Source organism: Takifugu flavidus, chromosome 11 (genome assembly GCF_003711565.1).
Source record: "Takifugu flavidus isolate HTHZ2018 chromosome 11, ASM371156v2, whole genome shotgun sequence".
NCBI classification, from domain to species: Eukaryota; Metazoa; Chordata; class Actinopteri; order Tetraodontiformes; family Tetraodontidae; genus Takifugu; species Takifugu flavidus.
In genome coordinates, this window is record NC_079530.1 from 3401339 (window position 1) to 3423708 (window position 22370).

Here is a 22370-nt window from a genome sequence, read left to right on the forward strand (position 1 = left end):
ATCAGGGTGGGGTTGATGAGCTTATTTGCATGAAGAATGGGAACTTTGATCTGGCCACCTGGGAAGATAATGGAGAAGAAGGACTGTACCAACACCAAATGGGACTGGAAGAAGAGGATGAGGTCATCCAAGCAGAGGAACTGGATTGGACTGTATGAGCATTGATAATTTGCATTTGTGTTTCTATAAAAGACTGGGCCAAGGGATAGTTAGGTGGTCAGACTTCATGCCCTGGTAATGCACTCTGTTATTGTAGGGTTATGAACTGGCCCGGAGCTCTGTAATATTTGTATCTTGAATTGGTTCTGTTGCTAAATACATTTTGAATTGGCATTTTTCTTCTTGAAGTCTTCATTAAAAGAACACGCGGATTAGTTTCTAGATGGAGAAGGTGAGATGGTTCTGTTCCCTCTCACAGGATGTTCGACTTCACCCAGTACCCGTGAAGAGTAGCAGAAACATTGTTCAGTCCATTTTTTTATACAGCATAAAAAAAATTATATCCTTTCTTTACTTTTATTCTACTGACAAAAGGTTGTATAACATGCTTAGAATTGGATGAAGGTGATGGTCTGAACATTCTGTGACTTCAAAAGTTGAGATCCAACGAAGTCAAAAACTGAACTAGTAGGAACCGGAAGAAATACACTAACACAGATGTACAAACTCACACAAGCTTGGTCGATCTGTCAAAGACAGAATGATAAACAGAGATTTCAACTGTAATTCACCAATCTAACAGTCATATAAAACTTCTAAAGATTAAGGGCAGATTTCTCTAAAGTGAATAAACAGACCAGTGCCTCATCTTAAACAGCCATTCATGCTGAAGAAATCTTTGTGGCAATATAAAAAATACTGCTGCTATTAAAACTCTTTGCACTGCTAATTTATGCAACTAATTTTAGGCAAAAATATTTTTTAACAGTCAAAGTTGGTTTTAAATAGTTGAAACTACTGCTTTAATATTGATGGTCAGTGGTCTGGTTGTTTTCCTAAGAGAATACTTATTTTTTCTTTCCAGGCTATTTCCTTCCTAACCCCACTGGCGGTGATATTTGTGGTGAAGGTCATTCAGAGGACGGACAGGACAGAGATTAAAGAGGCATGCTTGGGTATGTGAAGAGAATCATTTTGAAATGTTATGAATACAGTATAAATTTAAATTTTAAGAGGGCTCCTTGGGTGTTTTCAGTGGAGCTGTGCATCATTATTGCTGCCATGTCATAACACTAGATTAAAGGTGATGTTATTGTCACTGCCGCTCTTCTGCTCTTGTGCTGAGGAGGAAAATTCTTCCATACCCATCTGATATTTCTCTACCATTTTCACCTGTTGCTCCCTCCTAGGTTGTATTTAAGCCACAGCAGTGCATTCTTATTTTTCCAGACTGTTATCGCTCCATGCCTGACTCTCCAGCACTTTCTTGCCTTGTGTTTATTTGGACCGTTGCCCACCTGTGGCTGTGCGGTGTTTTCTGCATTCCACGGAGGCCCGTGATTGTTTCTGTGCTGTTTTCTATCAGTATTTAATAAAGCCTTTTATTAAACTATTCGGAACTGCTGTGTTGCAAGTGGATCCCACCACACCCGTGTCAGTTTTGAGTTTAATTAAACAGTAATTATACACAGTGAAGTGGAGTCTGTGAATGAGATCTTTACCTCTCGGGTTAATGTGGTGCATGCATGCTTTTTTTTGAATAAAAGAACATGGTAAAGATCTACAAATGGAACTTGTTGTTTTATTTTTATTCTCCCAGGTCCCGTAAAGGCTGTGGTGACTCTTTTCCCCCACATTTTAGCTCATTTGCTATTAGCCACCATGTTAATCTTCATTTTCAGTTGTGATTTACAACATCACTAATAAACCGTTTTCTAAAAATTACTAGATAAATTGAGTTGATTCTTTTCTTTGAACAGCAGGACATTGTTTTTCTAGACTAGTTTATTCCATTCACATAATGATCCTAAATAATCCTGCATCTCCAGCATGATTGGCAAAGGTGCTGAGGAGGCAGGAAGTAATGGCGGTAATAAAAAATCATTGGTACAGTAAGCACAGGCACCTTTGAGGCCCAGAACAAACAGCACTCACAAGGAGGAAAATGCTGCTGTGGCAAAGTGTCAAAAATGGCCAGACTCAGACTTTAAATATGGCAGAAGAGGTTGGAGCTACAGTGGAAATAGGACATTACAGTTGTTCTCAGTTGCGTTGGTATATTTCTCAGATCTGAATAGAATTTCTTAAACTGCTTGTTTAATCTTTACCTCACAGTGTCACATCAAGAAAAGCAATGCTTTGGTTCATCCATGCAAATGATTATGTGCAATTTTCTGCTGTTTCCTGTAATATAGCATGCTCAGGCAATCTATATACAGTGGTTCCAGAAGGGGGACATCTGTAGGTCTGCAGTTCACTTTTATCTTGGTTCATCACACATATCATATACTTCCTGTCCATCCCTCTATGTATTCCCATTTAACAGGTAAACATCTTTTCCTGCTACATTTTGAATATTATCAATTGATTATATCATGTTGATCAAAATGTATTATAATCTGTCTCTGAACAGTCTCATCCCCCACAACATTTAGGCTTTAGTTCATCACATAAGTCTTTACATGCAAAATGCTTGAACAAGTTGCCATAACAGATCAAGCGTATTTCTATATGTGCAATAGATCAACCAATGATCAACCAGTTTTCTGAAATAGCTCCAAGGTGCATCTCATGAGCCATCAACTGTATCGATGGAGTGCTACGCATTGGTACAACATCTGACTGTTAAGGCCGATGCCAGAGAGGAGACTGAACCCTCAATGCAGACCACGACCAGAAACGTCTTTTCCAAATGGAGGTTTATTACAAACGAAAAGAGTACCAAACAAATCTTGCAAGTGTCGTCCAAATGAGAGCAGGCAGGCTTCACAAAACGAGGCTGAGCGTGGCAGGTGAGGCTGGACGCAAAAGGTAATCAGAAAAAGAGAAATCCATCCAACAAGCTTCTTGCTATAAGAACAAGCACAGGAGCCAGTACACAATTACTGTACGATTTGATGTTTGAACAACAAACAGATGGTGCATAGAGGGACAAGCCAGAGTTAAATAATGCCGAATCTGATGAGCTGGCAAGCAGCAGGTGAGAAACTCGGGAGGAGGGGTTGGAGAAATCTGCCACACCCAGCCTGCACAGATGAGGGAAACAAGCACAAAAAGGAGGGTAGGGAAACAAAGCAAAAACAACTCTGACATCCAATCCTACAACTGACAATGGAAGGATAAGGAATTAGGTGGTATCACAAATAAGAAAGAAGAAGAGGAGTGAGGCTGCATGGCAGATGAGTTGGGAGGTAAAACAGAGGAAGAGGCAGAAGAGGCTATCTCAACCCTGAATACCCTTAACCCCCAACATCATCAGTCAATGGTTTACAACCCACAACAGGATGCTGATGGAGTTCCCCTCACTCTACTCCCCATTCCTTGATTCCATTGAGGGAATTTTCTCAGAATGGAGATGGACAGTATATGATTGCCAGGCACATCCGTAAATGACCCTTCTGGTTGCCATGGATGCAGAGTGTGAGGACATCACATCAGCTGCCTGCAGAGGCTGGATAAGACACTCTCAAAGATTTTTTTCCATGCTGTATCTCAAGAAAACATATTCATTGTGATGTGGAGGAGAATTTGTGGCTCCGATTGGATGAGAGGTGAAATGTTGTTAAAAAAGTAAAACAAGTCCAGTAGAATTTTCTTAAGCCAAGAATTCTCTTCAACCTGGAGAACTGTGAACATTCATCAACAGCTACAAAACTGCATGTACAGTTTTTCCCCAAAGGAGATTGCTCTCTGTTCAGATTTCTACTTCTACTACTTCTCTGGTATCACAATGACATGGTCTGTCAATGAATTATAGTAAAAAACAGTCAAAGCTTAAATGTGAATTTTGTTCAATCTCATACAATCAGTCTCCTACTGACACTAAGTTGTAACCTACAATTTACAATAACTTTCATCCAAACTTGAACCATAATTTACATCAGAACATACATAGAACAATATTTTTTTCACATCATGCTTAAGCAATTTGACTGTCTAACACAATGAGACAAGGATGTGCCATGTCTATGTTCATTGACACAGATATTTACTTTTGAGAGATGAGCTAATTTTGAGCAAGAAACTGGCCTTCACAGGTAATCTGTTTTGTTTTAATAAATGCACTTACTGTTTGGCAAATGGCCAGGAGGATTTGAGAAATGCACCAAAGTGACTGTGAAAAACTGTAATACATAGAGTTATGCCAGATTAATGCCCATCATGAGGAAGTTCTCTGTGATTCTAGTCCAGCTCGCTATCGTGAACTGAACCTGTCTGCAAAAAAAAAAAAGTTAAAAATCTTTAAACTTCCAGACATGTCATCATCCCAACAGAATGGGCCAGTGTTTTTCTTTATTTCTGGTCCGCAGCAGGTTTCCATGGTGCATTCAATCTGTTACAGGTAGGGTGTTCAACTTTCCTGCTGATTGCCTAGATCAAATTTGTGGGCATGAACTGTGGCTAATAATGAGCCACCGTGGTTAGAATTATCGCCAATCAAGTAATGTACAGTTATACCACAGTGCTCAGCAATACACTAACAGCCCTCATTACAAAACTGGGAGTGAAGTGATTGCTTCACAGTTACACTGGCTCTAAGTAGATGCCATCATTTAGCCACCCTTAGTCGTACTTTATTCTTCACAATCTAACATCTGTTTGGATATTTCCCAACTTTGAGAAATCTTTTCCATGTTCTTGTCTTGCTACTTCCGTCCTGTGAACATACACACTATTGGCCAGCTTGTTATGCTGCCGGTTAAGAATCTAACAATTCAAAGCTCATTTTTTGATGTCATGCCTCAAAGGATGGCTGAATACAAATGTAATAAATGTTTGTTAAGTATTGTATTAGTGGCAGGCCAAGGCACTTACCAATAAAGCCGCTCAGAGTAGAGTGTGATGAAGAGGATAACAATAGCTGTAAACTACAAAATGTGCTTGTTTGCTTCACATTGAAAAAAAAATATGGAACACATGAGACCAGACTTTGTGTTTTCCAGACCTGGGTGAGTATGTTGTGCGTCGAGAGAGAGAGAATCTCCCGAAGTTAAACCTGTTAATACCACAGTAACTTTATTCACTTTTTTATTCACTTTATTGTGGTTATATTAGCATGCTGCTTGTACTGTTTAGCTCATGGCACCACTGTGAGCCCATAGACCTCCTGAATTATTGACTTTACAATGGACCTGGGACTGTGTTTAAAATGTGCCGGCTGCTGTCACCTGTGAGAAACAATAACAGTCTTCATATATAAATCATTATTCTATCTATTGTCGTTCAAGGAAAATACCCACAAACCTAACAGACTATTATGTTAATACTCTATGTAAGAAGAGTGAACCATTTGTTTTTTGATTATTAGGTTTGAAAATGTTTCACCAGTCAACAACTATCATTGCTGCAAGCTGCTTATTTGACTCTGTCATCTTTGTGCTCCAGCTGTGTCCTTGGCACTTGCTTTAAATGGAGTCTTCACAAATACAATCAAGCTGATTGTTGGCAGGTATGCTACTAAAACATAGCTGGTCAATAGAATTTCTTAATCTGAAGATTAAAAATAAATAAATCATCCTTTGTGTTTTCAGACCCAGGCCTGATTATTTCCAGCGCTGTTTCCCAGATGGACAAGTCAATGAAAAGATGCTGTGCACTGGAGAGCCAGATCTGGTCTCAGAGGGACGTAAGAGCTTCCCCAGCAGCCACTCCTCCTGTGAGTACCATCAAGCCAAGAAAAAATGCCCACAATCCTAAAAAAGAATGTTGACACTGACCCGTATACTTCATATCTGAGCCTATTGAGAAGTGGAAAGTCTGGTGGATAGGTCAGTCCAAAACAAGTTCATAATATTTTCATCTGGGTGTTGCTTTAGCATCAGCATGTTGATTGCTGCAACTATTATAATGAATCTGATGCAATTCTTTGATTCAAGCTTATTCAATCCTGTTAATCTACTGTATACATTTTTCTGTGCTACTAAAAAGCTGTACGGAATAAGCATGACTCTGGCAATATCACAAAAACATTGTAATGCAAGCTAGTTTTTCTTCAGTAGGGCTTAAAATATTTGTGTGTTTAGTCCAATGTCAGGATGTGCTGAAAGTGGTTGATTTTTTTTTTTTGTTGTGGAATAATGTTTGAGCAAGTGGCTTTCATTTATTTAATTTGTGATGGATTTGTCTGAAAGACAGACATTGGAAAACTTAAGAAAAAACACAATATGTCAGTTAGCAGACACAGTCTTGGACATGTTATTTTAAAAATGGAGTGAGATAAACTAGAATTACCTGCAGCTTAGGAATTTTGCATTCTCAAACTTAAACTGTTTTCTGTTGTGTCCACCAACCTGTCTACTTGATTCAATTTTTGATTGTAAACTTGTTAGAAAACAAACTATTAGAATGGTATATGAAACATTCTATTCTCGCAACTTGATCCCTTTAGACTTACTGAAGAATAAGTGGCAGACAGAGTTAAATGAACCAATCACAGATGACATTTAGCACAAAATAATACAGGGAATATACTCATCTTCCATTTGCCTGTTCTCTATATACTGTAGCTAGGAGGCTGATGTAGTATCTGAAGCCTGTGTATCTATTCTGTGCATGCCTTTACTTCTGTAAGGCCACAATGTGTTTAGCAATGCAACATTGCAAACTTCCTCCTGCACTATAACTGCCTGACTATTACACACTCTTCATTCCTTCCATGATGTGATGTTGCAGAGATAAGGGTTTAATCTGAATAATAATCACACGAGTCACTTTTCTTCCTTCTTTTTTCTGTTCTCATATCTACCCTCCAGTTGCATTCTCTGGGCTTGGCTTCACTTCCTTCTACCTGGCGGGAAAGCTTCAGTGCTTTACAGATCAGGGCCGAGGTCGCAGCTGGCGCCTGTGTGCCATGGTGTTGCCCCTCTACAGTGCTATGATGATCGCGATGTCCCGGACTTGTGACTACAAACACCACTGGCAAGGTCTGCAAACGCTTTCAGATGAGTGATCAAGCAACATTTATTCTTCCTAAAGTGCCTATGATGAGAGAGGTATAAAATGTATATAATTTATGTAATCTTCATCAACCTTGCCAACAGCTATTCTAGATTTCTGCAAGGTGGAGGTTTAGGCTGGACAGCATCTGAGGAGCACAGCATTGAAAGTTGCATTTTCATAAATGTTGCATTCACTGTACACTTTGTGTAGGAAGGTGCAGGATGTTCTGGCCAGTTCAGCTTCCATCAATAATAGACTCAGCATGGATTCCCTGCAATGCGCCAAGGTTGTGGAAACAAATGCCGTGTAAAACAGCTGAAACATAACACACGCCTTCAAATTTCTTGGTTCTTTCTTTCTGTTTACAGGCCTTTGTTGTTTTTGTGCAGAGTAACTAAAGTCAGACCACGATAAAAGTGTTTTTATTTTCCAGAAGCGGCCGATGGGTGGTGTGACGAGCAGAGAAAGGAGGGGATGAATCAGAATTCTAGAATTGCATTTCATTGTTTTTGGTTTGTTTTTCATCAAATACAAACTGATGAAATGACTGTACACACAGTGTTTAGGTTAGAGGTTTTGAAAGACTTAACGGGTTACTTTTCTTACAATTAAAAAGTAATGCATATTATCTGTTGTCAGGGAAGAAGATTGCTGCATCAATTTCAGGTTTATCTTAATCAACTTAGTTTTAAGGCAACTAAAGCTTAAAAAAGAAAGAACATTACAACAACATACATCATGGTTTGATAATGATAGAGAAGAAAACTGCCTATGCGGTGAGGTGTGAGAGGGAATGTGTGGTAAAGCGATGACAGTTCTGTTATACAGTGTTAATTGGCTAGAGAGCCATATGTTCTGGAGAAGCAGGGCAAAGTCAAGCCTTGTTAAAACAGGAAGTGTGCACCTTAAAAGAAAAGTGTAGGTGAAGTACAGAAATGTACTTGATGAGGACTGATATCCTGAACATCCCTCAGCAGAATGAGTTGCTATTTGTGCTGGACATCCAGAGTCTGTTCGAGTGTGGCCAGCAAGCTACTGTAATAAAATGCGTCAAGTCACAGTATATCAGATTTAACTGGCAAGAATTGATGAAACATTCATATTCCTAATATGCCCCAAGTAAGCCCTGAATGGGGAAAATCAATGTTGCATTATAGTTTATTTCATGCTGGAGGAGGGACGTAAGCGGAGAAGTATGAAATAATTGAGCACCAACCTTTGCTTTAGCTGCTGGAGCCATGTGATAATCATGCCATTTGATCTACACAGCTATGCAGGCTAAATATTCTCTGTGATAGATGATTAATTATGACATAGAGACTAAAAGAAAAGTTCCCAGTGGAAGAGATTCATGGCTTTTTCATTCAGTGTACATTCCCAGTACAGTCTTCAGCCAGGCCTGATGAACGTTCAGTAGAACACCAAGCAATACCTTAGATGTTTTTTCTCAAAACAGGTATAACTGAAAATAAATGTGTTTTTGGGACATTGCAGATGCCTTTGTGGGAGGTGTGATAGGGTTGCTGTTTGCATATATCTGTTACCGCCAGCACTACCCACCCTTTCTGCACATGGACTGCCACCTTCCTTATGCCAGCCTGGCTACCATCACCCACACGCCACTGCATCTGCCGGATGACCCGCAGCCCACCGACAATGCCACCACCCTTCCTTTGGAGGGCTTGACAGAGGGGCCTGTATGACTAGTGGCCACCGCAGAGACTCCCCCAACACCTTCACCAAGCCACCAAACCCACCTCCCCATTTCCAGTGACTGACTGACTCTTCATTGAACAGTCCTATGCCACCACTCTTAGATTACTGTTTTTATGGCTTATTTCCTTTTTTTAAAAATAATTTTGATTGCATCAGTAGTCCTGGAAGAATTTCCATTTTTTATTGTTCGACCAAACCCACAAGTCCATGAGGAAATGAGGCTGGCTGGTAGCCGCAAAATTAAAAAACTTATATTTTTTCATTGGATTCTGTTCCTTATTGAGTCTTACTTGGTTGTTTGTTACAGCTAGTTTCAGACATTTGGTTGCTAAAGAATGACCCCGACAAACACCAATTACAGCAAACATCAGAGTTCAACCATTACAGCATTTGATGCCTTTCAACCCTTAAAGCTCATTGCAGACTTTTATGTGGGTGACATGAAAACAGCAGATTTTTTTGGTTGCCCATCTCAACACAGGTAGTTCATTTTCAGTCATTGCCCTCTAAAAAAGCCCAGGCTCCTGCAAACAATGAAATTCAGTTTTCATCTTCTATTTTCCTCCTCATTCCCTGATTTTCATGACAATGCAACAGATGTTCGCAGAGGCTGCATAACACACAAACCAAAAGTTGAGCCCACTCAAAGCAATCAATAAAAAGCTGGTAGGCGTGCTTAATAGGACTTGGACAAGGGCTCACATCTGATCCTGCATTTATCCTCATTAGCTGAGGTCAGCCTCTGTTGATTCTGATTACATTAGCACCACACAAGGTGTCTCATGGGATGCCTGGGTTACTGCAAATGGCCTCCAGCTCTCCGATGCTCCACAAATAGACAATCAGAAGCAGGAGCAGGTATGCCAGAGATTTTAATCCATCAGTTCACCATTATTTTTGCCCAGCATTCATTTAATAAAAATGGGACATTGAAATGGAAAACACACCAAAGATCTGTTATTTCTCTAATCTGCAAGCTCTTATGTCTCATTAGCAGAGCTGATGCAGGGCCACATTTCTGGGACCCTTTGGACATTGCTTTGGCCAGTACTTGGCCTGTACAATCCTCATTCCTCCTTTAATGTTTGGACAAAGCTGATTCATTGGTATTTAAAAGTAAACCTCAAAATATACAGAACAAGACCAGCCAAGAAAATTGGTTGTTTAAAAGAACTGATTTGCTTCTGTTTCTCTGTGTGTACAGGGTTAACAATGTATTTTTCACATTGTTGCAATAAAAATGAAAACCTTGAAAAGAAATCTCCCCTTGTTACCTCAGTTTGGTCCTGAACATCTCTAACCTCTGGAGGCTCATTTTGGTAGCTGATTGTGTTTTATTCTCTTCTACAGACATGCATTTTGCTTTGGTTTTGAACCTTTGGGTGTCAGTTGTAAAGTGGTTCAAGCTAGAAATAGCACCATTTTGTCACATGTAGCTTCAAACCATGTTCAAAAGAGGGGTGTGTTGTTTTTCAAAATCACTTTTAATGATATTTACAAGATTTTTATCTTAGGAATATGTTAACTACTTAAATGTAAATATTGCCTGCTACCCCTAAATGCTAATTCTAAATCCTTTTTCTCTTGACCACTTTGTCTCTATTCTAGCTGCATAGGCAGTGTCACCAACTCCTTCCATATTTTGTCTGCACTGGAGCTTGAACCGAGAACCCTCCAGCTTCTCAGCCCAGGCCCCAGACTAAGCAAATGCCACCCCCAATCTGAATGCAAATCTATATATTAAATCTAAATCTCTCAAGTAAAACTAAATATTCAGCAAATGGGCTAATTTATACTGCCAATTACAGGGAGTACCCCCTAAAAAACACAATCATGAGCTTGGACTGGTTAGAGAATCAAATAACAAATGAAATGCAACACATCTGTAAATTTACTGTCTAAAACAACAACAAACCATATTTTGCAGAAATTTATGTGATGTACAACCTACTTTGATGTTTTTGTGTCCTTTCAAAACTAAGGTTTGTCGAATGTCCCTTAAAAAATGAATTGTATACATTGTAAAAATGACAGGTTCCATATTGAAGTGAACAATTTGTCCTATGTAAATTATCATGAAAATCAAAAGAAGTTCATAAAATCCAGAACTTCTATGATGGTATCACTAGCGAGTATTGTGATGGCTACCCAGCTTCAGTTGTGACGGGTGTGGTTGAAGGTGCAGAGGTTATGCATCATCAACCCTCTTGACCCAGTGGAGGAGTCTCAGGTGGTCCAACCGGAGACTATCTTGTTCCCTGCACAGACTGTTCCTGCTGTACGTTTGTTAATGGTGCGAGTCTTGCTGATTCATTTGAGCAAAGATTTGTAGAGTCTCGCAGGGGACGAGCGGTTCAACCTTGTTTTCTTCCAGTCAGATTTTGTGTGTATAACACTGGGTTTTTGCTTAAGAGTAGGTTTCCTGCTGTCATTTATTTACTGTTTGGGGGGTTTGGTCTGGGCACATTAATGTATATTTTGTTTACCCGTATTAGCAGTCTTATGGCCCTTTTGGTGTTCCAGATGGAGAATTTTGGGAGCATTCTTCCCCTGTGTTTTGAATTTGTTTTTGCTGGTGTGTTTTTGTCTTAACCTGGTTCTGTCTTGGATGAAATGGGGATGTTCTTGTTGTGGCTTGGACGTGTGTAACAGATTAAGTTGTGTTGCGAATAATAACAGGAATGAATATTAAGCTGCATCCCTCTGAATTGCTGTAAGGCTTGTGTGACCTTTTTTGCCGAAGGGGTTTTTCGGAATTAAAAGGAGAACATGGAGCGGCGTCAGTTCTGCACATGCCACTCAGTCTCCCATCTCGTTTGGCGGTCTTCCTAAATATGGACATTGAATAGGTGAAATCAGGATGCTCAGCTTCAATAGTAAATATGCAAATGTTCATTTCCTCCAGTACATTGGGTTTATTTGTTATTTTTGTTTTTATTTTATTTAGTTATTTCTGTAAACAGCGCAAGCTCCCGGACTTTTATTTTAGCCCCTCCGATCACCGGAAATCTAGATTTGCACAATAGTTAAATATTTATTTACAGCTGAGAGGTTTAGATTTAACATTTGGATTTATATTTAACATTTATTATTTAAAATTAACATTTAATATTTACATTTAGCTATGTTTCTATGATGGCAAATGTTATTAATAATATTAAAAGTGGCCTTTAAAAAAATGACTTTTGAACATGGTTTTGAAGCTAAATGTGACAAAATGTTGCTCTTGTTTTCTTGCATGCACTGCTTCACAAACAGCATGTGTATAGTTTTATTCTATTAAATTCACAAGGGATTAAAATCTTTAATCCGCAAAATGTTTTCATAATTTGCTTTGATTTGGTATAGATGGTTTTGTAGCAGTATTTCTCGCTTTTTCCAAGCAGTGGATGTATCATATTTCAACAATTTTGTAGAGCGAGAGAAAATACTTATATTAGTCAGATATACAAACGGAAGCATTCCTGGATATTCTGTGATATGTGTTGTTTTTCACCTTTACAAGAATTAAACTATACAAAAATATTAAACCACATGCTCAGTTCTGATGATTTAATGTCTGAAGTAACATGGGTGTAAGAATTTTGTCTATGGCATGCAGTTCAATTTGTGAGAGTTTTCTATTTAGAAGCATGCCTGGCCTTGAGAACTATGGGTTGAATTTTGCTGTGTATATATATATATGTGTGTGTGTGTGTGTGTATATATATATATATATGATTATATGATTTTATATATATATATATATTATATATATATATATATATATATTCTATATATATATATATTTATGTGAGGTAAAAGGACTGCAGCTGTGTGAAACTTGTCTATAAAGAAAACAAAGGAGCCTTTTGTACCTTGAGTGTGATCGTTCGCTGTTGTACGAACTTTTAAGCTCAATGGAAAATCAATGGAGGGTGTTCATATGAATAATGACCTGCCTGTGCTTAAACCACATGCAAAATTGCAGTTTAGCAGACAGCAGAAGGTGCCTGAGCGAGCTGCATCCCAATTTCAGTTTAGTTAATGTCAGCAGGGGTGCCATCACATTGCAGAGTGCCCAGCACACACGAGGCAGTGCTGTGTATGTGTGTGACTGCAGCTGGTAAACTGTACTTTGTGGTCTTTCTGCAGTTATTTTCACTCTTCGAGTCTCTAATAAATGTTTTTTATGCTGGAAAATGCCTGTTTGCTTTTCATACATTGGGGTTTTCATTTTAGTCTTGGACGGATTTTGCTCAAATTGCATGACAATATTTCCAACTAATTAGAAAAGGAAAATAACTTGGCGCGAAGCAGAAACTCTGTGTTGAGGTGTACATACAGTACGTAACATTCAATACTGAAGGCTCTGTACCACTGAACGCACAGCTTCATTTTTAGAATACCTGAATGCAGCTAACAGGCTGTCCTTGTGTTCTAAAGATCACAGCATTTAAAACAAGTAATAGAACACTTTGTTTTGTTGAATAAAGAAGAACTCAAAAAGGCATTTCTGAAATGTGCCCCGGTTGACGAGACAGTTTGTCTTGGGGCAGACAGTCACAGATATTCACGTAGCACTGTTTGAGTCTGCTCCTTTGAATGAAGCAAAGGCTAAAAACTGGGGAAGCCTCTCCAAAAACCAACCGAGATCATCGGTCTGGACATAAGGGCTGACCTTCCAAAGACTGGGAACTCATTGTTGATAAAGTAAAGGGCTTTTCCAGGAAGACAAATATTCTCAAACGTTGTGTCCAGATTTTATCCCAGTAGATAATTTGGGACTGGACTATAATTTAGGTCTTACACCGCAAAACCCAGTGTCCAGATGTGCACAGCAACAACAAAGGGATCTACTGACATCACACATGATTATATCTACAGAGCAGATATGATTAACATTTTCTGATAATACACTTTAAAACATGCTTCTGATAATAATAACATGTATCAGAGAATAAACAATTGTTTAGCTTATAAATCAAGTTCATGTAAATGAATCCTTAAACTCCATAAAGTGAAATTAAGCCCTTGCCTCAGCAGGCAAGCTTGTTACAGCAGGCTGCTCCAGCACTCTGGTTGAACAGCCTCAATTATCAATTTCCTGCAGAGGGCATCTGGAGTTGAAAAAATCTGTGCTGCAGTCAGCAGGAGATCATCACAACAAACTCTCCAATGACAACGATCAAAGTATCCCTCCATAAATGCGTAAGTCTAGTGAAATTCTAACTGGGATTTTTTTTTTTTAAATGAACTCTTAAGAATTGTTAATAACTTTATTTGGACAGCAGGATTTTTTTCTCTCAAAGAGACTAAATCAAATAGTTACAGATTTCACTTTGTACAGCACTTTGTATTCAAAAATCATGTTACTCTGTTCGTATAGTTCAACGCTGTCAAAAAGAGAGAGAATCAAGTATGGATGATTCTGTGCAGCACATTTGTGGCTGGATTTAAATGCAGCTGTTCACTTCCAGTCAAGAATAAATTAAAACTAGTGTATCTAGTTGTCAGTAGTGTATTCAAAATCCAGAGCCCTAACTGGAGGTATCAAATGAAAATCAAATTAATCTTTATTTATATAGCGTCTTATACAATCAAAATTGTTTCAAGGCGCTTTCCAGAATCCCAGGGCCTGACCCCAGACAAGCAACAGTGGCAAGGAAAAACTCCCCTTTAACAGGAAGAAACCTGTTAAAGGGGAGGTATGGAGTAGATACTAATGGGGACAATATTTATTAAATCATTTATTTAAATGTATAGTTTCCAAAGCAATTGTTTTAAAGAAGTGAATCTCGTGTGTAGTGCATATACTTAAACTCTAGAATTACTGTATCATAACTTGCAAGTACTCACTATAAAACACATATGATGCATTAAACTAAGGCAGCCCTCATGTTATCTAAAAGCCCTCATGATGTTCCTGAGATAACTGACATAGATGAAATATGAAACAAGCTCTTCTTTATCAATGCCAGCCATAAACCTTTTTTCAACAGCCAGATCTGCCTCCTGTCAATTAAAGTTAACAAACGCAGGTTGAACGTTGTCCAAGTGCTAATTTGTTGAAGGAGAATGGAATTTGTGGCTAATCTAGAAAGATTTATTTGACTATGTAGTCGAATTTATTAATCCAGTGATTAGGCAACTAATAGAAGGAGTAACTCCAGAAAAATTTGTTGAGACTTTAAAAAAAAAAGTATTTCAGTCTTGAGGACAAAGGAAAGCACCAGAACTGTTAGGAGTTCCTGCTCCTCTTGTTTCTTGTCTGTATTTCCCTTCCTTTGTCTGTTTACTTCCAGGATGGGCGGGGCTGATTCCAGTTTCTCTCCCGCCATGCAATATAAATCAAATCAAATCAAATCAATCTTTATTTATATAGCGTCTTTTACAATCAAAATTGTTTCAAGGCGCTTTCCAGAATCCCAGGGCCTAACCCCCAACAAGCAACAGTAGCAAGGAAAAACTCCCCTTTAACAGGAAGAAACCTTGAGCAGGACCAGGCTCATGTAGGGGGACCCTCCTGCTGATGGCCAGCTGGGTAGAGAGAGAGGAGAGGGGGGAGGACAGGTAGATGGTAGATGATAGAATGGAGAGGAGAAGAGAGGAGAGGAGAGGAGCACAGAAACACATCTAAAAATACACTATTTATGCAAGCCGCCAGCCGAGTGGGTCAGCGGGGCCTGTAAATGAATACAGAAGGGGAGGGGCAGAAAAACTACACAAGAATCAGCATAACTAGTCTACTTGATGAGGAGGAGGAGAGGAGAGGAGAGGAGAGGAGAGGAGAGGAGAGGAGAGGAGAGGAGAGGAGAGAAAACCATGACCCAGTGGGGTGACAGAGGCCTGTCAGGTGATCATGTTTCTGGACCCCAGCCTTGGCCTATAACAGCATAGCTAAGATGATTAGAAGATCCCCTAAGATGATTAAACGACCCCTTAAGTACAATAATTTGTCTGTCTATGATAGAAACTGGAAGTGCAGAATTAGTAACAATAAGCTTTTTTAAAGAGGTAGGTTTTAAGTCAAATCTTAAAAGTAGAGATGGAGACAGCCTCCCGTACCTAGACAGGGAGCTGGTTGCATAGCAGGGGGGCCTGGTAGCTAAATGCTCGCTCCCCCCATTCTACTCCTAGAATCTCTGGGAACCACAAGTAGACCAGCATTCTGAGAGCGGAGCTGTCTATTGGGCTGGTAAGGTGTTACTAGCTCCTCCAGGTAGGATGGAGCTAGGCCTCTGAGGACCTTGTAGGTCAAAAGAAAGGTTTTAAAAATTATTCTAAATTTAACGGGCAGCCAATGAAGAGACGCCAGTACAGGAGTTATGTGATTTCTTTTGTCAATACCTGTCAGAACTCTGGCTGCAGCATTTTGGATCAACTGGAGGCTTCTTAAAGAGTTGTTTGGACACCCTGATAATAAAGAATTACAATGGTCCAGCCTGGAAGTAATGCATGGACTAACTTTTCAGCATCATGCCGCATCAGTAGTTTCCTGATCTTTGTGATGTTCCTCAAGTGAAAAAAGGCACTTCTAGATACTGTTTTAATGTGTGGGTTAAAGGAGAGATTTTGGTCAAAAGTTACTCCTAGATTCCTCACAGAGAGACTAGATGTTAATGAGATACCATCTAAAGTAAACATGTGATCTAATCTATCCCTAAGAGGTTCAGGACCAAACACCATGACCTCAGTTTTTCCTGGGTTAAGGAGGAAATTTGAAGACATCCAGGACGTTATGTCTTTAAGACAGGTCTGAAGCTTCACTAACTTCTCTGTCTCCTCTGGTTTCATGGATAAATAAAGCTGAGTGTCATCAGCATAACAATGAAAATTTATCCCATGCTGCCGAATAATGTTTCCTAAGGAAAGCATGTACAAGGTAAAAAGGATTGGTCCAAGTACAGAACCTTGTGGAACTCCATGGCTAACCCCACTGTATAAAGAGGAAACACTATGGACATGAGCAAACTGGTATCTATCTGTAACAGGATGCTGTGATCAACTGTATCAAAAGCAGCACTGAGGTCCAGCAGAACCAGCATAGAGACCAGTCCATGATCTGAAGCTATGAAAAGATCATTAGTAACTTTAATAAGTGCTGTTTCTGTGCTGTGGTGAGCTCTAAAGCCTGACTGAAAGATCTCAAAAAGGCTGTTTCTCTGCAGGTGATCCAGTAACTGAGTCACCACCACCTTCTCAAGAATTTTCGAGATAAACGGAAGGTTGGATATCGGCCTATAATTTGCAAAGACATCAAGATCCAGTGATGTTTTTTTTAAGCAACGGCTTAATCACTGCCACCTTGTAGGACCGGGGTACATAACCTCTCACTAAAGAACAAATGATCTGGTCCAAGATAGAACTGCCTATCACTGAATAAAACATCCTTCAACAGGTGTGTTGGGATGGGATCTAAAAGACACGTGGTGGTCTTGGATTTCTGAATTAGCGATGACGCCTTAGAAAAATATATAGAGCTGAAGGAGTTTAAGGGCTTGTTAGAGAACCTGTATGTTCCTACAGTCAGCACATCTGGTGATGGTTTAGTTGTTGGGATGGCCTGGTTAGCTTTTTCTCTGATAGCTAGAACTTTATCAGTGAAGAAGCTCAAGAAGTCTTCGCCACTAAGGGAAGAAGGGATATGTGGCTCTAACTCTTAGTTAATTTGGCCACAGTGCTGAAAAGAAACCTGGGGTTGTTTTTGTTTTCCTCAATCAAAGAAGAAAAATAAGCTGTCAGATAAGAAATCGGCCCAGCAGGGGGCCGATATACAAATACAAACAGAAGTGGCTTTTCTGCCTTCCAGTTCAGATGGGTGATGCCAAGAGTCAGGCTTTCAAATGAACTGGAGCCATGTTTTGGTCTAGGATTAATTAATAACTTGGAGTGATAGATTTTTGACACTCCCCCTCCTTGACCAGTAACACGAGGAATATGATAATTAAGATGGGTAGGAGGAGTAGATTCATTTAAGCTAACATACTCCTCCTCCTGAAGCCAGGTCTCAGTAAGACAAAATAAATCAATGTGATGATCTGCTATCAGGTCGTGCACTAACAGGGATTTACACAAAAGAGATCTAATATTTAACAGTCCACACTTAATTGTGATATTAGTTTCTCCAACTTGTGCTTTGGTATTAATTTTAATAAGATTATGGTGATTGACCGCTCCCCTACTCTGTGCTTGGTGAACTTTTAACCGTGGAACACAGACTACCTCTATAGTGTTGAATATGTTATTGTTGGTGGATGAGGGTTCTATGGAAGCAGCAGAGAAGTGCGTAAGACTACAACTCTGCATCCTGGTCTGGACCCTGGATTGTCAGGTCACTTTGGGTCTAATAAAATTAGCCAAGTTACTAGAAATGAGAGAGGCACCATTCCGTGTGGGATGGACACTGTCTCTCCTGATCAGACCAGGTTTTCCCCAAAAAGTGCTCCAATTGTCTACAAAGGCCACTTGGTTTTCGGGGCACCACCGTGAACAACCAGCGACGATGACATGCGACTAAACATTTCATCGCTGGCCAGATTGGGGAGGGGGCCAGAAAATGCTACGGAGTCCAACATCGTTTTTGCGTAGTTGCACACCGACTCCAAGTTAATTTTAGTGACCTCCGACTGACGAAGCCGGGTGTCGTTTGCTCCGACGTGAATAATAACTTTACCAAATTTACGCTTACTTCTTACGCTTTAGATTGGCTTCTATGTCGCCAGCTCTGGCCCCCCCGAATGCACGTGGTCGCTGGAGTCGGCTTCACGTAGTGCAAAACAGAGTTGCCAATTACCAGGGTCGGTTTCTCAGCTGGTGTGTCGCCGAGTGGGGAAAAACGATGAGCCACAGGAAGCGGGTGGTGGTGCACCGTGGGCCTTTTGTTTGGGCTACGCTTCCTGCGAACTGTCACCCAGCCGCCCTGGCTAGCCGGCTGCTCGGCTGCTGCCGGGAACCGCCAGCTGTAGCTACGCTAGGTGGCTCCACAGCCGCTAGCTTCTTCTGGCTACCTGACGCAACTCCAGTTAACTCCAAGTTGCGGAACCAAGTTTCAAGCTCACTAAGTCTCGCCTCCATCGCTGTAAATAAACTACACTTTCTGCACCTATTCCCTTCACTAAAGGAGGCAGAGGAGTAACTAAACATTTCACACGCTGAACAGACAAAGACACCGGGTGAAACAGATGGTGAGGCCATGCTAACGCTGATAATCGGCAGAGCCCGTGCACAGTGCAACCAACGAACGATTGAGACGACAGGAAGTGACGCAATACGTTACCGGAGAACTGAAGGAAACAATCTACACACCTGGAACTCATTTCCAGCTAATCACCCACACCTGCCTCCTGCTTCAAAAGCCTGGTCCACTTTCCAATCATTGCCAAATTGTTATTTAACCCCTGTGTACAGCCTGGCTTCTGAAACTCTGAACACATGTTTGTTTCATGATTCCTGGTTGCAGTTCTGAACTGATTGTCAGTCTCTCCTGCAGATTGCCTTTCGGACGCCCGTTCGCACCATCCAGCCTGCTCCAGTTCAACTGTGTGTGTTTGTCTGCCTCCAGCACCACTTGGTTTTGTCCTGAACCAACTTTCAGTTAAATCTTAATTCCAACCTCAACCAGTGGTGTGTGTCTGCATTTGACGGTCTTGGTTTGTGTCTGCAAAAAGAACAACCAATTGTCCCAAATCCTCCTGGTGGAAAACCCTGATCTAGCATTTTCCACTGGTTGACTGGCATGTAATGTTGAAGTTCTGTCTCTTAGCCCCTCTCTTCCACCACTCCCACAGACCCCCGAACTGTTGGAAACAAAGGCAGCTGCCCTTCCTCTCCACAATGCGAGAGCCCACAGATAATTTGCCAAGATACTGAAAAACAAGTTAAATTAGCCACCAAACTGAAACAGACCCATCCAGCATGTTAGCACCTTGCTGCTTGCAAGCTACCTCGTATGACCTTTAAGAGGCGATCAGTTTTCCTCCAATGTGTACCACCAGGAGCACAGCAAGCTTTCAAAGCAGCCATTATACTTTTCCCAGCTTGGCTGCACTACCAGGATCACCAGGTAACACTAAATGTGTCTAGTAAACCCAAGCCAAGCTAAGAACATTGATTTGGTGTATTTATGTTATAGTGAGCTTTTGTGATCGTTGTTAAGGTGATTTTGGCTAAGTTGCAATAGACATGGGCTCAGGGTGTCTTTCTTGCTAAATTTAGCATCCTTCCTCTAAACTGGCATCTCAGGAAACACACACCTCAGCCAGAACAATTAAAGCAGCCCTTTTCACGCACACACGTAGATGTACAATGTAGATAGATTGTGCATTTTTACCTTATTCCTGTTGTCTATTGAATGTACCTACTGTCTGTTTAATATTGCAAAAGAGTGACTCCAAATTGCTCCAAACTCCAAAATACTTTAAGATATTCTAGTTGTTAATGAGGTCAGTTTGGTTCAAGTTATACAGTAGTGATGAATTAAGATTTCTAAATCGACAACCTGTTATTGTTTTGAGGCTGATTAAATGAATTGACTGTTTTCCCTTCTCAGGTAGGTGGTGCTCTGAGATAATCTAATCTGCTTAGATCGATTACTTCATCATAAACCATTATCTAGGATAATTATTATTTATTCATGATAGCCAAATCCAACATTTAATACCCTTAGCAGGCTCAAAAATCCCATATAAGCTTGTCACAACACTGGCTATGTATAGGATGACCTAGTAAGCAGTCAGGCTTCATTAAAATATTATATTACTAGGACTTTTTGAAAAAAAAAAACGAGTCTCCAAGCCAAGCAAATGAAAAATAGACATAATACCTGAAAAAAGCTTATTTTTACTATTATTTCAGTGCATCTGTTCAGTTTTGGTCTTTTGAGTTTCATATCCCAAACATCCTTTTTTTCAGATTCAGATCTTTTTTATTTCTACATTCAGATTCAATTTTTTTTTCATATATTTTATTCTGACAGGGTTGGAGTAGGCTTAAAATAAACCCTGCATAGTGTGTATTTAAATTAGAATGCACAATAAACTATGTGTTCAGCTTAATTTAGAAGCAGAAAGCGTAATTCATAATAGATCAGTAGTGAGGAGAAGACAGCTGCGGCTGTACCTTTCATGCTCCTGTAAATTCCAGGGGGTTCTGCGCTATATCGCATGGCTCAAAGATTTCTGTCATGGCTTTCTAATAACAGGCAAACCACATTTTAAACCAAATACAAAGTAATCCAATGTGGGGGAATGCTGGCAAAGTGCCTACTGCCTTGTTTCCTTCACACATGAGTTGTTTTCACACTTCTAACTGGCTTGCCAGGAAGAAGAAAATCCATTCAAAGGCTAAAGTCAAAAGTTATAGCAGGTTAAATCTCACCTTGACTATTATAAGCTCATCCTGATACCTAAGGTCCTTATTATTAGCTGTTTTGACAGATTGTTTGGCTTATTGCGGTAATATAATTTAGGTTTTACTTTTTCTTGCATCAATTTCAGTGGTTGTGCTTGGTTCCTTCTCTCTGGCCTCCTCTGGTTTCTCACCAGTTCCTCATTCTTCTCCCCTGGTCCTCGTTCACCTTTATCTGTGCCTAGGTCTCTCTCAACCGTGAATCTGAGCTGTGTTCTTCCTTCTAGGCTTTTTTCACATTGTGGTCTGAATTTGGGACCTGTGGTTATTGCATCCCAAAATATTCCCGGTATTATTTTTTTACTCATTATTTGTTTTTGAGTCCATATTGTCTAACTGTCATTTCTCAATTCATTTGAAATTTCAGCCTGGGTTTCACATAATTTACCAAAGAATGGTGATCTGAAAGAACCTCCTGTTGGATATGTCTCTAGTTTCTATTTCAAAAGCATTGGATGTCATCTTCTGCCTTTGCCTGTGTTGTCCAATAGTTGGTTTGCCTAAGTGCTCCTCTGAAGCGTTTTTCAATTCAGAAATTCTACTGCAAATCTTAGTTTGGGACATTTCCTCAAAATGTTTGATACCCTCACTTTAAATGTAACCTGATACTCACTTCATCAAATAAGCTCTGGCATTCCCACATTATGCAGCTTGGTAGCTGCATCAATATCTACTCAACAGACATTACTTGGACAAAAAAAATGACATTGGGGGTTGCCTGTCCCATCTAAGGTAGAATGCCTCCAACAGAGTCAATATTTAACAGGCTAGCTGGGAGACTATTGTGCAGCTACATTTACAAGCTGGATGCCAAATAGTTGTCTGTGTATCTGGATTGGACAGGATGACCCGTGACAAAATATCCACACATAAATAGCCGGCAAACTCCAAATTATTATGGACTCAGATGGTCAAAGCTTTTTTTTTCTTTTTTTTTACCTTTCTTATATGCTAAAATGATCGTGGTAGGTGATAAATAGAACTGTTATTAGAGGAGTTATAATTTTTAAAAAGTATTAAATCATGAAGAAGTGATTTTTGACCATGTGGGTGTTTGGTTTTTGAAGAGTGAAGGTAAGATCTGAATTAAAGGTGGTATTACGCCTACTTAAATTAACAACCTCTGCAACTTTTCATTTTGCTACTTATTGATTAATTTGATGTCATCC

General features: G+C 39.9%; 1 protein-coding gene across 1 annotated transcript in view; it reads left to right on the top strand.

Annotated features, from left to right (window-relative positions):
• The window catches only part of plpp4 (phospholipid phosphatase 4), a 39780-nt gene extending 27436 nt beyond the window's left edge, over positions 1-12344 (top strand). The window contains exons 3-7 of the mRNA XM_057047810.1: positions 1025-1115; positions 5545-5608; positions 5691-5815; positions 6912-7082; positions 8593-12344. Coding sequence (XP_056903790.1) covers positions 1025-1115; positions 5545-5608; positions 5691-5815; positions 6912-7082; positions 8593-8801 — 660 coding nt within the window. The 3' untranslated portion in view covers positions 8802-12344. The remainder of the gene's footprint in view (positions 1-1024; positions 1116-5544; positions 5609-5690; positions 5816-6911; positions 7083-8592) is intronic.
• The last annotated feature ends 10026 nt before the right edge of the window (positions 12345-22370 follow it).